We start from the raw sequence: 17,783 nt of genomic DNA, 5'->3' as shown, positions 1-17,783 counted from the left end.
ATATTTATTTATTTACTTATTTATTTTACATATTTCGCTATTTTTGCGTGATAGAGCATATTTTAAAATTTTAGGGCATATTTTGCATGTTTCACGATTTTCGATAAAAAGCAAATTTCTTCCCTCTATTCTAATCCCGCTTCACTGTTTTTTCTTCGGTTCCCGTCTCTGATGAGTGTTCTCTTTCTTCCTCTTCTTCCCCATTTTATTCACAAGAACCTCCAAAACATAACCCCCCTCCTACCAACCTGAGTCATCTACGACCATTTATTAAAGGGTCAAACTCCCACCACACACCAGAAATACACGCGCCAACTGATAATCTTGGTAACCTTTTTGAAAATCATGCGCAAGCGCAGTGAATGTATAGAGTAGTGGTTCCCAAACTTTTTTCGGCCATTCCCCACAAAAGCATCTCTGAAATCCTGATGCCCCCTCCTCTTTCAGGGCAGTAACTATAAGTTTTGTCAGGAGGAGTACCCCCAATGTGCGCTTTTCCAATGTGAGCATAATAAAGAAATCAAGTCTTTCTTCATAGCTCAAGCCCGACGTGCCATCGAGGGTGCGCGTGGCTCTTCTCTGCACACACCTCGACCAAGTCAATGTCCCTTTGTAAGTATGGTCTACAGAACCTAACGGCATACTCCAATCCAGAACGAACTAAGCCTCAGAGAAATGGGAGGATCACTTTACGAGAACGCGTTGAGACCTTTATAATTAATTAATTTAGTTATTGATAAACTCACGCAACAGGCATATGCTCAGTTACAGTGGAGTGAAAAAAGAACAGCGCGTCGCAATACAGAAAGGCAAATCATAATACAAATAGTAATAAAGTTCCATAATAAATATAATACAAAAAAATATGCACATACATGCAAGGAGGAAGAAAAGAAACATATCAAAAAAACACCTGAGGAAGCGAAAAAGAGAATTTTCCAATTGGTTAGTTTGGCATTGAGGGACATAGAAGAGATTTCGGTTACGAAGATGGATGTTATTGCACTGAAAACTGATTTGCGCTAAAATGTCTGGTACATCCAATTTGAAATGCAGAATTTTCACAGAAAAAATTATCAATGCGTTCTGACGGCGGACTTCAAGTGATTCATACTTAAAAGCACATCTGAGTATTTCGGTCGAATTCCAAAATTAAAAATTTGAAATTTTTGATTTTGGAAACTGCAAAAGCCTATTTTGTGTGCGTTCAATTCTAACGTTACTTAACAAGTAATATGTATTCCAGATTATCGAAAAATATTCTAGAACTGATCTGACATATGAATTGTAAAGAAGTTTCTATATTTTGAAAAAAATTGTTGTTGCGAATTATGAAACCGATATTTCTTGATGCTATTGAAACAATGTTATTAAGCCAACTGACTATGTGTGGGTCACTTTTTTTTTTAAAACACTGTGATTTTCGCAAAACAAGAGGGGTTCGAATCAAAATACTGTATGACATAAAGGAATCCAGTGAAATTTCTGAAATATCTTTGAAACATTTTGAGATATTCTAAATTGGCTCATTTTCATTACTTACGCCAAACATTGTACACTTTCAGTGTACCACACGATTTATGTGAACAGTTTTCATACTGTGTATTGCTGTGACTGTTATCTGTGGAATGAACTGAAATTTTTAATATGCATAAAATATTCTCTGAGATATGGCAGTTTTCGTGGAAAAATACGTGAATTTTCACAAAAAAAAATCAAAGTTTTTATTTAAACAGCTGTAAAATATTGAATTCTAAACATATAGTCGAGATCCTAGTTCACTGCACAGCTAACGTCATCTGGAACACTGTTGAAAAATTTCATGAGAATATCTTGCATATTTTCTGAGAAATTTTGTTTCGCGTGCAATGAAGTAAGAATATTAAAAAAAAACGCGTTTAAAAATTGTTTGAAGCCTTTGAAACCATTGTTCCAGATGATTTAAATCAGCCATAGCTTTTTGTTTTTACTTATTGCATGCACAAGAATACAACAGTTTTGGATTCTGTGCAAAACATTCTTCCAAATAAATATACAAAACCATTTTCTACAAATTTTCGAAAAAACCGTCATTTGAACAGTCAGTTGCCTTAATATGCAGCTGAAATTAAAAGTCCTATGTACAATGGCGCCAGGTTCTTCGTGTAATGAAATCAAGCACTCTATTTGATTTTTTTTACCATCTCATAGAAGTAATCTCCACGAGCAACCATGGTTTATAGGGGGAAATGGGTGGTTGAGGATGCTATGTTTAGGCAACTTGGGAACATGGTGTGTAGGGATTTCCATGGTTCTGAGCACTGTTGTCTTCCTGGAGGGGGGGGGGGACTACCAACGCGGGACGTTTTTAGTAGACAAAAGTTCCCTGGACGGGTATTCTTGTGAGTGGGAACAAATCAGGTGGGGGGGGGGATATTTGTGAGTCTTTGTCAGAGTATTGGAACTTACTCTTATCCACTTGGGGGGGGGGGGGGGTTCGAGTGTAATAGTAATTACAGTACTGCCAAAGGGCAGCGAGGCATATAGGAATAGGATCCAGTAACATAACTAATGCCTGAAAGGCATTTGCTTCCTTTAAAAATATGTACTTCAGAACAGTTTTCTGCTGTTTTTACGACTAATTATTTTTTTTTTTGCGTCAAGTGATTCAGTTATGTTCCACAAAAACACATTCTTAAATGCATAACTCTTCATTGGGATGGGATTCACCTGAATAGGAGGGGGGTCTTGGAGGTTTCCAGTAGGTTTAGGTTAGGTGTTTTACTGCCAGACCAGGTAGACGGACATGTGGGTTAGTTTATGATAATAATAACAGTACGGACGGCGAATAACCCACCTCTGACATGGATGGCTTCTCGGTGGACATTAAATCACGGAGCAAATTAAAATGTGTGCTGATAAACGCCAGGAGCTTGAGCAATAAGAAAGATTTTTTTAGAAACTATGGTAGCTGTGGAGGGCCTGGATCTTATAGCTATTACAGAATCTTGGGCAAACGATGGGGATGGATCTTTCTTACCCATCTCAGGATACGATACATTTAAAAAAAAAATGTAGGAAATAAAGAGAGAATCTAAATCTGATAAACAAAGCCCATTTTTAGTTCTACTTGGTTCTAGTAAAAGTGTTCCATAATGATTTCTTGCATATACGTAAGCGGAAACAAAGAATTTACCCCAACGGGGTGCACAAAAAAAAAAAAAACAACAACTTCACATTTCTAAATTCTGCAGCTACAACCTACAGTGACTAGTAGCAGAAGGAAAATGAAGGGCTCCTCTACCTATTGTGTAAAACCAGGAAAGACCAGATAGATAATGCTCCCACTCACACACCAAAGAAACAAAACATGTCCCGGCCTTACACTCCACATCCACCTGAGACCGTTCATTCTGCACAGAATCCTCATTAAAATAGTCTCCAGTTTATTCATGAATCCGAGAAAAACGGCTCGCGTTTATCCTCTAATGAGTTACCCGCCGTTAGAGAAAAGTGATAACAACAACCTCTCGCTTTGATAACAAAAGAAACGTACTAACCAAAAAAAAATAATTATTGTTTTTTTCTTTACTCTTATTATTTATTCCAACTTCATTATTATTTCTCTCCGATTATTAATAAATCTATGGAAACGTAGTTTTTACAAAAATCACGTATTAAGATTGCGAACGAATTCCCTTATCATGGTTTTTTTTTTAATTTTGCTTTCATATAATGTTTCCAGTTTGATGTAATTTTTTTCCTCTAATATTCATGCATTATTAATACATATTGGGATGTTTATGTGTTATACTAATATATAAAAGACATGCCAAATATTACACTAAAATGACTACATGTAACTAATGCCCTATAGAGACGGAAGGACCTATCGCCCCACACATCAAGGGTGTCCAACCTTCCAAAAATTCTGGCCCACTTCATTGATTTGAAAACATGTCACGTGCCACTTAATTAAGTGATTTGAAACTGTACCGCCGGTCACTTAGGTGATCGCTCAATACGTCGGGGTCAGTCGAGTGATCTGGAAATATATAATAGTGATCTGTATATATATGAAGTGGGCCGCTTGAGTGAGTTCAAATGTACCGCGGGTAACTTAAGTTTCTCTGGAACTGTGCCGCGATAATCTGTAAATATGCCGTGGATCACTTAAATGATCTGGGAATGCACCATGGACCACTTTAGTGATCTAGAACTGTGCCGTGGGTCATTTAAGTGATATGGGAATATGCCACCGACCGTTCAAGTGATCTGGAACTGCACAGTGGGTCACTTAGGTGATCTGAAAATCTTTCATTTTCATAAAACTATGTTTGAGGCCACTGGCCACATGGACTCTGAGGGCCACATTTAGCTCGCGGGCTGTGGAATGAGCATAATACAGTATGTCTTACATCATGGAGCGGAAAAGCAATTTTTTAATTTTTTTAACGTGATATCAAATCATTAAAAAAAAAAACAGGGTAGGGAACAACGTTTGGCTGTAGCAGTGATACTGGCGTCATACTAAGCTCAAAGATGGTGGATAAGTCAGCCTTTCGTTTCAAGGAGCCCTACATGTAACATTGAAGAATGCAGAGTTTTACGATCAGAAGATGGGTCAGGTAGGTCACAGACTAAATAGTCTAACAGTCTAATAGTCTAACTCTCCAACCTAGTGCTGGGGCTCTTAAATGAGGATACTTGAGAAGACTTCTGGGGGCCCCGTAAGATTGAGTGACAAAAAATTTCTATACTCTAATAATAATTATTATAACGATAATAATTGCCTCCACTTGAGTGAGAAATATTTCTGCCCCTTACGTGGGACTTGTCCCACGAATGTCATCGCAATTCTTATCAAGAGTATGAGTAGTCATTTAATTTATTTTCGTGGCTACTCAAGATAAACATGTATCTATCCCTTATCTGAAAACCGGAAGAATGACTTTAGAACAGTGTTTCCCAAAGTGAGCAATATCACCCACTGGGGGGGGGGGGGGCTTGGTGATGGAAGAGCGCAAGGGATCGATGGAAGCTACGGGTATAGTATAGAATACTATGGGTTGACTTGATTTGGGGGGGGGGAGATGAGAAGAAAAAAATGGAAGAAGAGGACGATAGAACAAAAAGTTTGGGAAACTATGCTTTAAGAGAATACGAAGCGACTTTTTAAAGAATTAAACCGAGCATTTTATTCAGATTTTTACCATCACTGAATAATGTTCAGAAAATCTAAGCCGTTCGTCAATGCGAATTCCCAAATCCGCAGCCCTAGTTTCATCCGGAATAGTAGTACCATTCAATTCGTAAGTGAAACGTGGGTTGTTTCAACCAGAATGACGATCATGCACTTATCCACACTCAGGGTCATGCTCCATTCATCTCCCTATCCCTTGGATTCCCGGCTATCCCCATTAGTTTTACGTCATCCGCGAATTTGCCGTTTAGTTTAACGATAAAAATTGAAAAAAAAGTATAGGCCCAAACACATTACTTTGGGGGGGAACTCCACCTTTAACACATGTCCTGTCAAATCAGAAAATTTTCTGTTCATCATAACCCGCTGTTACCTATCTCACAACCACGATTCTATCCAATTCAACAAGTTGCGCTTAATCCCAATCTCGTGTAAACGCTTCAAGAGTTTTTCATGTTGAACCCGATCGAATGTTTTCTAGAAATCAAGATAAACAACATCGAAGTTTTTGCTTTTTCCCAAAGCCTTTGTTAAGTAGTCATAGAAGTAAAGTAGGTTGGTTACACGTGATTCCCCCTTCCTGACAAAATTTATAAATATTATCACCGTTATCCGTCATTATCTAATAAAATCCAATTTAATCTATTTAATTATCAAATGAGCAACATGAGTTTATTGGTCATTTTATTTTTCCTCCGAATCGGAATATCAACAGGATTGACTCGTTCTTAGCTATATGGATGCTCATAATGAAGAGTTTGTACAGTCGGATCCTTGGTCGCTATTTGCTGAAATATATTTCTGAGAAAAAGTTATTCTTACAAACCCATATCCGTCCCCACCAATACCTTCTGCACAGATTGGAGCTTTATTTGACTTAGGGACATCGGTGCATCTGAGTATCTTAGTTTTTTTCGCCTCCAATCCTATCTAAGTGAATTTAGAAAATTAATATGTTCTCATATTCTGAAATCACATACGCATTTGGACTATAACTCAAGTACTTCCGAAAACTCTACTAACATAGCCTCAAGCAGAACGGGATTCCATCCGATTCGAACGTTAAACGACACCGCCCAGCAATTCGATTACCTCAAAAATTGGTACGAAAGGCCATTAAATAACCATCGTCATCATAACAATTTCCGGAATAGAACATCTTTTGAGATATATATTAGAGTTATTTGTTGACTTGCGATATTTTACGTAATTCTAGTTGTCAGTACATCAGCAGGGATTTTTAACGATAGATAATTTCACAGCCCTAAGCACAAGGCCACCTCCTTAAAGCCACAAACTCTAGCTTTATATTTCAACTATTTAACTCTGGACCTCTCAAAACTCCGCCATTATCTAAGTCCGCATGTACGATCAGGCTCTCTGATGTGAGTAGAAGACACGTAACATAACATGGATGAGAAAGAGAGAGAGAGAAATGAGTCTCATCTTTTCTGCTCTCGACTATCTCAACCGCTCTTACAAAAGCCGTTCGGAAGCTTGACACGGAGTGAATAATTGAGGCCTAAACAAGAGATTTGATGATTCTGGCTTAACACCGGGCATCTCACCTTCATCTCTTAACGAGTGAATATGCAGCACACGAACAGTGAAGTCATTAATTCTTCAGTAATTAATGGATTTTGCCATCCTCAACATTGTATGGATCTACTCTCCCCCTCCCCCAACTCTTTGTCTTTCTATACACTCTCCCTCTTTCACTTCTATCTCTAATACGCATTCATATATACACAGACACACACGGTCGCTGTCTTTGTCCATTGTGTTTTAATGAGCTAAATGTAGAAAGCCGATCCAGATTTGAACAAGTGTTTCGTGTCACATCGCGGAGCATTCATTTAGTATTCAAATTTTGTACAGAAAACAAGGAAAAAAGGGCTCGTTTTGTATCAGAGCGTGTGAGGAGTATTCGTTAAATCTGCGAGTTTTCGTAACATTTCTGGATGATTTCGTTTTGAACAGCCGCAGCAGCACTTCCAGAGCACAAAACACATACATAGAACAGAGCATACAGTAAAGTAGTAATTAATTAAAGGTCCAGTAATGAGATGAAAATATTCGAATTTGCATAACAGATGCTGTTAGCAAATTTTGGTCATTAAAGTATTTATTAAACAACCGGGAAAATGCCTCCGAAAACCGGTAGTTGTAAGAACTGGGAGGTTTCTATAGATTAATTATCAGCACTGGTGGAGTCAGTTGGTTTAACGCAACGGGAAATTGAAATTCTTTGTGCAGCAGTTCACGCAATTCAAAAGCGAATGTTATTTCTATGTATATTATGCGCGTACAGTAGAACCTCTCGGTAACGAACAACCATTTATCGTTTCAGTTTTTTGTGAGCTAACGGGAAATGTCTGCTATTGAGTAGGTACGATATACAGTGGAACCTCATTTATACGACATTCTCACTAAGGTCGTAATTGCTTTGTATATGTTACTGTAAACGTGATACGCTGGTGGTGATGCATAATCACCAATCGTCCTGATAAAGAAATTTTGATTAAATTTCACTACATTTAAAACTTTTATCTGACTGATTATTTTTAACCGTACATGATACGTGCGCTACATATATTTTGCAATAAAAATTAAAATATATGTCAAGAAGGTAAAAACGTTCTAACAACATTAAGGGGCCGTTCAAGTATAACGTCAGCAAATTTTTAGCCATTTTTGACCCCCTCGTCAGCAAACTTTCGTCAGAACTACCCCCTACTTCCTAACGCATATTGGTGGGATCAGAAACGTACGCGGGAGGGGGCATGGGGGGGGGGGAGGCTCAACAGTACGAACCAAATGAAAATCATCTCAACAGTACGTAACCAAATTTATCCAATCGAAAGTTAATGCATTCTGGGTAATAATTGCATGAATTTCGCAATTCATATTATTGACTTAGAAAATAAAATCCGCGAAAACAGGTGACTCAACACCTTTGGTAATCCTAATTCCTGGATCCTTGTTGTTTCAACGTTAAACTTGTCTACTCCAGATACAGGAAAAAAAAGTTGAAAAAACAGGAAACGGTAGTGAAGGAAAAAGGAAAAGATGACAGTAAGTAAACGGAACGGATGGGCAAGATATCACATCCGACATTCCATTCGCAAAGATTAATCCATCCCTGGGAAGGGCAGGGTTTTTACTTCCCCTTTTCCCTTATTTCTTTTTTTTATTATTCTTAATCATATATTTATCTCCACGCGATCCAAATCTGTGCCCGGTATCCCACTTGCAACCTACATCCGCCCTCGAACCTCGAGATTTATTAAAAGAGTTTCTACTTCCAAAAAGAGGGAAAACCAAAGAAAACCAGCAGCAGCGGAAGAAACTTCGATGAAAGAAAAGCAAAAAAAAAAAAAAAGTAAGATGAGGGAAGGTGAAAATAAAATAAACTAAAATACAAAAATTGTTCGTATTTTTCGAAGTAAAAAAAAAAAGGGGGGGGAGGTTAAAACCGGAAAAGAAATTGATAGCTCTCGGGCTTACGGGAATGAAATTTTTCATTCCGAATCTCAACCCGGGATTTGTTTCCTCGGAATTTTTTTTTTCTTTTCACTTTATACCTCGGATTCTAATTTTACGGATAGGAATTACGCGAATTCTCACTTCTTCCTCTATTCCAATTATTTCCAGTAAAAAAAAAAAAAAACCCACAACTTTTTTGTGGAAAAAATTCCACAAGAAACTCGGATGCAAAATATGCACTTTTCAAAAAAATATATATATATTTATTTATTCTCAGAATCCCTGGATTTTTCCTAATATGTACGCACACTTTAAATTTTGATTAAATTTTCCAACTTTAAGACTCTTGATCTTGTTACATGTTCGGTTATTAAACATGGAGAAAATTGTCTGAAGATTATTATACTTATCATTAGAAATACTGTTATTATTTGAGACGTTGTGTTATTACTATTTTCAGTGATACTATATTTCACTTTTTTTTTCGTTGACTTCAAAAGAATTAATAAAACAGATTCGCCAAAGTTGACGACGTTCTAATAATTTTTATATACTTCGACGTAAATACCAATACCGCTGATGAAAGGTAAGAGAAATTCTGATGAATGAATCTATCCAAGTGCCAAAATAAAATTAATTGTTATTACAAATGTATAATTGAATTAAAAATCGTAACCTTAAGCCTACTGAGCAATAATAATAGTGACAAACAACAAAATATATACCGAGATAAACTAGCAAAAAAACGTAGATTCAAATCAATCGTTCTATATGAACTAAAAAGGTTGATCGATGAAAAAATTTCGAAAGATGTTTTGTTCTTCTATAAGTTATGGACTCTTGGTGCATGGGGTGGACCCTGTCAGAGCAATATCCAAAAGCTGAACAATATCTACAACAAAATAAGGGACATGATAATACATACAGACAGTGAAAATAGCAATAATATCCAGTTGTCATGCTGTAAATATATATTCATCAGCTTTATATATTTATAAAATAATTAGCTTTGTAATATGAATGGTGCGGTAGCCCAGGTCCGATACTCGCCTAAATGTTTTTTTTTCCGCTTTGTGTCTCTTTTGAAATTTATACACACAGCATTGTATATGTATGTCTAGTTTCCGTCGGCCCCCTTCGAGGCCTGCTGGCGACGAGCGTAACTTTGCGGGAACCTGTGACTGTAAGTTCAATTTCGTGCCTTCGTGCCCTCCTGCCTGCTAGTAGTCTTTCGGTGCTTAATGCGCCGTATCGGTCTTCCACCATAGCTCAAACCCTCTGGATAACCAGTTTATATCCACTATGGGGACAGAACGGGGTCATGGTCGATTTCGGGTCCTCGGGATACGAGTCCGTCACCATGACTGCTCGACCACCATTGGGGTCATTCAAGTAATACGTCAGCATCGATGGGGGGAGGGGGTTTCCGATTTGCTGACTTTTGATGACAAGGGGGAGGGGGGGGGTTGGATGATGCTTACGTCATAAACCACCCTTTATCCTTCAAGTGCTCTGGAAATGTGTCCGATCTGCTTAAGTGCTCAGGAACTCTGCCACGCTTCACTCAAGTGATCCGTAATTATGCTATGGATCACTTAAGTAATCTTGGAATGTTCCGCGGGTAACTTGAGTGATGTAGAACCGCAATGTAGTTGAGTGATGTAGAACCGGTGGGTCGCAATGAATTTCTTAAGGAGAAATTTTGAATTCTTACCCTTCATATAGCATTGAAATTAACAGAAATCGATTATAATAACATATAAAGGTATTTTCTTTCGAAATTTTAATTTTTTTAAAGTATTTTTTGCATTAAAACAATTTTTTGTCATCTGGGGGGGGGGGGGTGGAGTTGCACCGGCCCCCTTTCCCCTTCCCCCTCCCGCGTACGTTTCTGATCCCACCAATATGCGTTAGGAGGTAGGGGCAGTGATGACGAAATTTTTCTGACAAGGGGGGAAGTTTTGCTGACTTTTGCTGACAATGTGGGGGGGTGGGGTCAAAAATGGCTAAACATTTGCTTACGTAATACTTGAACGGCTCCATAGTGGTTTTTTTTTTTTGTATCGCCCAGTGACTAACAAACAACTGACTAAGAGTCAGTGCCAGAGTTTGTTGGACCGAAACTTGCAGTTTAAAGACTTTTTACGAACTTTTGGCTGAGCAAGTCGTACTTGAAAAAACTTTCCGATCAGCAGAAAAAATTAACGAGTCTTTGAAGAGACGGAATTAAGCAGTGACAATTATAACCATTTGGTTAGTCCACTCAGGGTGGTATTCACCGACAAGGTTTATACTATAATCACAATTTTTGAGTAGAAGATCGACATGGATTGGTTGAAAACATGTATTTAACCAATCGGTGTCGATCTCCTACCTAAAAGTTCTGACTGTAGTAGTTTATACCCTGTCGGTGAACACCATTCTAAATGGTTTTGAGAAAACGAAATTGAATGTAAACGCGTCTAAAAAGAACCGAAACTGCTGCGAGACCAAAATTGAATGTTACGACTGGTTCTGTTCATTTGTTTATACTAGAACAAAATTATCTAAAAAAAAACCATTATATATAATGGAACTATGGCAGAGGAGTATTCTAAAACTAATAATCCGACAGACCGAAAAATAGAAATTTCCTTATAACGAGAAGTCCTTTATAAAGACAATTTTCTCCAAGATTTGCAGCTCTCGTTACAACAGACTTTCACTGTATTTTCCCGATATTATTTGGCTGAGATCTACACAAGAGATAAGAGGAGGAGACAATACCGAGATGCTAGTGTTGTTTTACATTTTAGGGAAGCAATATCAATACTCTGAGGACTTTTGATGGAAGGTTATTAAAGTCTATTGTTGTTCGAGAAAAGAAACTAAATCCGAAATAGTCAGTAGACACAAAAATAGGTTTTGATTTTCGGGAATGGTTGAGTGGTTTGAAAAAATGTGTAGGTTTCGATGAAATATGAGAAATATCGATATTAAGATGCGCACTGAAGATTTAGAAAAATACAATCAAAACGAGAGAGATACCTTTACATGTGACTATGGAGGAATAATTTTAGTCTATATATAATTGAGTGGTAAGAATTGGATATTAAAGTTTGTACGTTAGTTCTCTAATATGTAGGAACTGAGAAAGATCAATAAGTTATAAGAATAGAATGGAAGATGCGAATTTTGAGATATTTTAAAGGGAATCTATAGCTTATGAATGTTACTGAGTGTATTAGGATCTAAATTTGCCACACGTATGAAAATATAGGAAGAATGCAAGTTTAAAAGCACAGGTATTGAAGATCACACAGTTATGTTTCTGGTTTCGAAGAAGAAAAGAAAACAATGAATTATGAAAATTTTGAAGAGTGTGGATGAAATAGAGGTTTCAAGAAAGAGATTTCCGACAGTATCGAATTATTGATTGAGTGTAAAAATTGAAGTGGTCATCGTTTTCGGTTAAGCATTATTAGAACTGTTTCTCAGTTCAGGTATAATTCCTGTATAAGATACTGCAAAAATAATTTCCAATATGAGCACCAGTCTGAAATGAAAAACAACTCCAATATGAATACTCATTTCGCTAAATTCGTTTCACTGCCACGTTTTTGATCATGAAAACCACCATGACATTTGTCAATTTTAGCCATTAAACCAGTTTTTTAATACTGCTAGATGAGGGGATTCCTGCCTTTTTTACGTTCGTAGCACGCTAGGAAATAGTATTTTGAATGGATTTTATATACCCAGTAGAAACCCTGCAGAACCTAGAAGCACAAAGTGACCAGGGCTGGGGTATTTATAGCCAGCTTATTACGGAACTAATAAGGGCTGTTTCATCTCTTTGATGTTGCGCTTGTTACCTTGGCTCAGCACGCGTGGTCTCGGAGCTGTCGTGTGACATCACGGCCCTGCTTTTTTTTCTCGCAGACAATACTAGATTACAAAACGTTGTGTATTGAAAGATTTTACACTTTGTACTGAAGATAACAGGTACCCATTTTGGTTCGGATCCGCCATATTCCGAATCAAGGCATATCAGTTTAAATCATAAGAACATGGTTTGATACATTTGTCAGCTCCTTTTGCAATCATTGTATGATGCCAACATTATTTCAGATGTTCTGAATCTATGAAAGAGCTCAAATCAACGAATTTCCAAGAAGATGATCGTCCACGGGAAGTTGAACGAAATTTCAATTTGCATAATTGATCGATTTTCAATTTTAATGACTGTCGTATTTTTCAATTCACGAACCTCAGTTTGCAATACAGCAACCATTTAATGCAAATCAGGAGGAACTGAGCTACTCTCATGCAAGTTGGCATGTTTAACAGTATTAAGAATCAAAATTTGCAACATCAGAAATTTTGTCAGCGCTTTGGCTCAGCAGGCATGGTCTCGTAGCTGCCGTGTGACATCAGGGCCCTCCTTTTTTTCTTCCGCAGACAATACCAGATTACCAGTTTACTACCCCCGGAGATAGTAAATTGTAACACGATTGACACGTTTAAAAAGCAATACGATAAACATTTTGGGGTAAATCGTTCATACTTAGAATAAGACAACCATAAGTATTCTTTATGGGCATTGTATAATATTTTATCATGTGTATATATTGTTTACAATTTTTGTGTAATTGCATTTTTAATTGGGTTGCTATATTTTTGAAATATATGACATCCATATTTTTCCCAGCCACCTCGTTGGGCATTTTGCCTGTTGTGGCGTTGTATTTGTATTTGTATACAAAACGTTCTGTATTGAAGAGAATTACTTTAAATTTTAGTTGCTTATTACTGTTTTTAAGTGAGGGATCTCTCGTTTATAGTGTTGCTTTAGTGTCACTAGTATGCTCGGAGGGGTATTTTCATAATATATTTTGTGATTCTTGAGTAAATCAGTGATTTCAGCTACTGCCAAATATAGGTTCTTGTGCTGTTGCAACGTGCAAGACCAGTTCCCGGAAGACAAAGAATCTTTGGATTGAAGACATTTATCATACTTTTTCTAGACCTGAAAAATATCCAAATGTAAGAATAGAGAAACTAAGTACGCTTATATTTGCAGCAACCATTTTAATAAATAGCACTATAATAGTTGACGTAAGTGATTCAACTGAAATGGATCCAAGAAAAATGTTCTCATAAGTGAATGCAAAATTTCTTTTTACGAATATTCAAATGGTTAAACGAAGCAAGCCAGTTAATAAACAGATCTTAATGAAAATAACCAAAAATATAATTTTGGGAAAAATTCAATAAAACGGGCAGTGATTGTGAAAACCACCTTAATTAACAAGGCGGCAAAGCGGGCGCACTCGGGGTTCTCAACACCCTCAAGTTGTCACGCACAGTTATTGCGCGAAAACGGCTTGATATTTCACAGTATCATTCTCAAAAATACGGCACGTCAATTAATCCGACATTCAAAGTGTTGAAGTTTACGGGTATCATCTATGTTTTCTTTGTCTTTATACAGTGTGTCCAGAACTCTTTGCTAAAATTGAGAGGGTTGATAGTACACGTCAAAACACAAATATGCGGGAGCCTAGGGCAACACCTACTAGAGAATTTTCATGATGTTTTCTAGTACGTGTTGCCTAGCGTCGCACATGTTTTATTTACCGTATTGTAACATGAAATTTTAGCTACTGCGGCCAAAGAAGGGGACAAAGAAAAGTCTCATAGTAACCCTGGGGATTAAAGGGGTGAAATACCCCCCCCCCCCCCAAGTACAAATACACTCCGGAAAGAAAAGGGGGGGGGGATATTCCTTTTCCTCGTTAATTGTCTGCTAAAAGAAATTTTTCCCTCTCGCCCGTGTAAGTGATTTCTATGTTTTGTGAGTTGAGTTGTCATATTTTGGTGACTTCTGAAGTGGGAAAACACACGTATCCCTCGAAAAAGTGCGTTTTGCCCCCGGGTTCCATTGGAAAAGTATTTGTGTTGACGTTTACTGTCATCCTACTCATTTAAGTAGTAGAGTTCTGGGACACCGTCCTGTATATGTGGATAAGCATTACACATGTTTTACGTATTGCAGGTATCATGGGTGAGACAAAGAGATCTTCACATCTTGACCGTGGGACGCTACACTTACACCAGTGACCAGCGCTTCACTTCCATACACCTGGATAACAGCGAGATTTGGACGCTAGAAATAAAATACGTCCAAAAGAGAGACGCTGGCATCTATGAATGTCAGGTCAGCACTGAACCAAAGATGAGTCTGAGTATAAGGCTAAACGTCGTGGGTAAGTTTCCCATAATCCATCTGAATTTTTTCTTCGAAACTCAATATCTTATTGTCATTGCCAAATTCCAAAGTATTATTTGAATTTTATGCTTCTTTTTTGATGATTTCAAATATTCCATTATTTTTAAAATCTTTACTGTAAGTTCATTAGCTATTGAGGGAAAAAAACGATATTTCGGTAAATTTCATCATAACACGTATCATGAAATACATAATTTCTTTTCATCGAAAATAAGTTTAAGATTTCTCGTTTTTTGGAACATTTCATCCCATTGCCAAATGCTTGTATTTCTTGAAAATTCTTCTTTTTTTTGCGAAAAATCCTCCCCTTCACTCACTCTTGCTTCTTTTATTTTGTATTTTTCTTTTGTGTACACTGTTAAGTGGAGTAGCTTTGCAGTTTTGTATACACACAACAGAAGCGGAATAAGTCGGTTGAGGGTCCGGGCACAGAAGAGAATAAGAAAATAAATAGCATAAAAAAACCTAAATAATAAGAAAAAGGTGTGAAGTAAGGATTTTTCGTTGCCCTCCAGAAGTCGGGGCCTAGGGAGTGCCACAGACGCCTGCCATTAAATCTGCCTCTGTGTACAGTTATCTTATTCGATCCTGTAATTTGACGCTTGATAAAGGGTCTAAATGCTGAACACTCTCTCTACTGTGTTTTTTCCCCTCGAAGATTCCAATTTAGAGGTTCTTAACCGAGATTCCACGAAAACTTTACAGACCCTTAGAGGAGTTAAAGGGCATCCGTGAGAGAGCTTGGATGAGAAATTCAACCTATTGCGCTTCACGCTATGAGATGAGATAATTCTAATATATACGAATAAAATATTCCAATCACAAAACAAATCGAATCTGCAATCATCGTTATTAGAAAGAAGACAATACTCTACCTTCAATTTATTATATTACTCTCATGCGACCAGTGAATCTTTTTTTTTTTTTTTGAAAGCATTGCGCTATACTTCCTAACAACGTACTCAGTTTTCGTTATTATCATTATTATCATTTTTCCCTGCTTTTTTTTGTTAGCTTTCATTTCTAAGGCAGAAAAACAAATACACGAAAGTGAAAGACGTGAAGAGGATATAAATGAAATACATCCCCCCATTGAATTCCACATAATATCACCTTGGACAGCATTTCCTTTTAACACACAAACATAACATACGCTCCTGCAGTATGTGTATAAATATATATATCCACATCCACTAGCTCATTAAAACTCTAGACTCGCACAGATTACGCCAATCTAAATCGAAAAACAAAAATTACAAGCGCTAGTTTCTCCATGTTGCGTGACATGAAAGGCGAAACAGTCAAAATGTATTTATTTACGGACAGGCTGGGGGTGGGAAAGGCCTGTAATGCCTTGAGGGGCGATGTTAACAAGTACATCGATGTATATATTCATTTATTCTTGATTCCAGCATCTGAAACAAGCAATGAAGACAGTATTAAATCAAATGCAAACGAAGAAACAAGTAGCGTGGGCTGTTCGTTCGAGAGAAAATCGAAAATAGCAAAAAAAATTCTAATTTTTCAGAAACGTCACGTCGATAAGTGTCTTGGGGTATAGGAGAAAAGTGTTAAACTTATATATGTACTTTGTTCTCGTGGATTTTCAAATACATGTGAAGTGTTTTTCAATTTTTTTTTTTACTTTTTCCGCCACCCTAGACCATTCTGACTACTTCTGTAGTTCAAGACTAACAGTTTCAAGAATCTTCATTAGTGCCTCTTCAAACAAAATCTTTAGAAATGTCAGAAACTTGTATAGAAATTTAAAAAGAAATTCTGCTTGTAAATTCCTATACCACAGGACTCCTACTTGTTCTACTTTTCCTACTTTTTGGTAAAATGTCCTACTTCTGTCCTCCTTTCTGGGTTTTGTCCTAGTTTTTCTACTACTAAATCCTATCAACGAAATTCGTGTAACTGTTTTTAATTGAGAAGGGAATCATCAAAATATTGCCAAATGATACAGAGTAGTAGTAGATTGCAATTAATGGTTCTGCCAAAGCAAAAATTTATCGTTTTTCGGCTAATTTGGGTGTGTGGGGGGTGGGGAGGGGGTTGTATGTGGAATATTTTGGTTTATTAATGTCTTTTTTTTACTTAGTTTGAGGGTTTAATAAGTAGAGCAGTCATTGAAAATTTGTCTAGATGAAAAAAAAATAATTCATTAACTACTTCATGGTCTTGGACTATCCATAGTGCAGTAACTAACATTCATCATTTAAAATTATGGTGCACATATTGTGTGTAGGTGAAACAACAGTTTGCATAACAAAGCAGTTAGATGCATAGGGTTATTATAGGTTTTGTGATTCTGATGCTATCAAATAGCATTGGATTGTCTTTTGTATCTTTAGGACATCCAGGGGCATAAATAATGTTTATAAAGCTCTGCAAAGAGCCAGGAATGAAAGTGCTTCATTTCTCAAAAACGATGATGAACAGTAAAATGTAAACAAATCCCTTTAAAAAAAGGACGGACAGCGCAGTAAAACCATCCAGTTTACCTTGACTTATTTACATTGGACCTTGCAATTAACACATTTTGCACTGTTGTTCTGTAAGCGGTCTCGAAGGAGCGTCATTTATATTTTTTAAACTTACATGTCTTCATAATTTGCTGTGTATCAAAGAAAAACAACTAACAGATTGGACTTTGGAAGACTCCTTGAACAAATAGTTCCGGATAATTTTTCGCAAGTCCTTGAAATAAGCAGAGGAACAGTTTGCAGAAAGTCACAGATTTATTTTATAGAAAACAGCTATTTACATGACAAATATAGTTCTCGCATTAATCATAAAGTCCAACATTTGACCACTCTCTTGTGATGACATCACTTTTTA

General features: G+C 37.0%; 1 protein-coding gene across 2 annotated transcripts in view; it reads left to right on the top strand.

Annotated features, from left to right (window-relative positions):
- LOC149072058 (neurotrimin-like) overlaps positions 1-17,783 on the top strand; it is a 147,235-nt gene that overhangs the window by 113,980 nt on the left and 15,472 nt on the right. For both annotated transcript variants that reach the window (XM_089247759.1, XM_089247758.1), the window contains exon 3: positions 14,706-14,916. In XM_089247759.1, the coding sequence (XP_089103885.1) occupies positions 14,706-14,916 (211 nt within the window). The remainder of the gene's footprint in view (positions 1-14,705; positions 14,917-17,783) is intronic.

This window comes from Pholcus phalangioides, unplaced genomic scaffold, assembly GCF_987345545.1.
Source record: "Pholcus phalangioides strain wild (caught in Gottingen) unplaced genomic scaffold, Ppha-v1.0 ptg000018l_1, whole genome shotgun sequence".
Lineage (NCBI taxonomy): Eukaryota > Metazoa > Arthropoda > Arachnida > Araneae > Pholcidae > Pholcus > Pholcus phalangioides.
The sequence above is the reverse complement of the archived record's forward strand: the minus strand, read 5'-3'. Positions and strand labels throughout refer to the sequence as shown.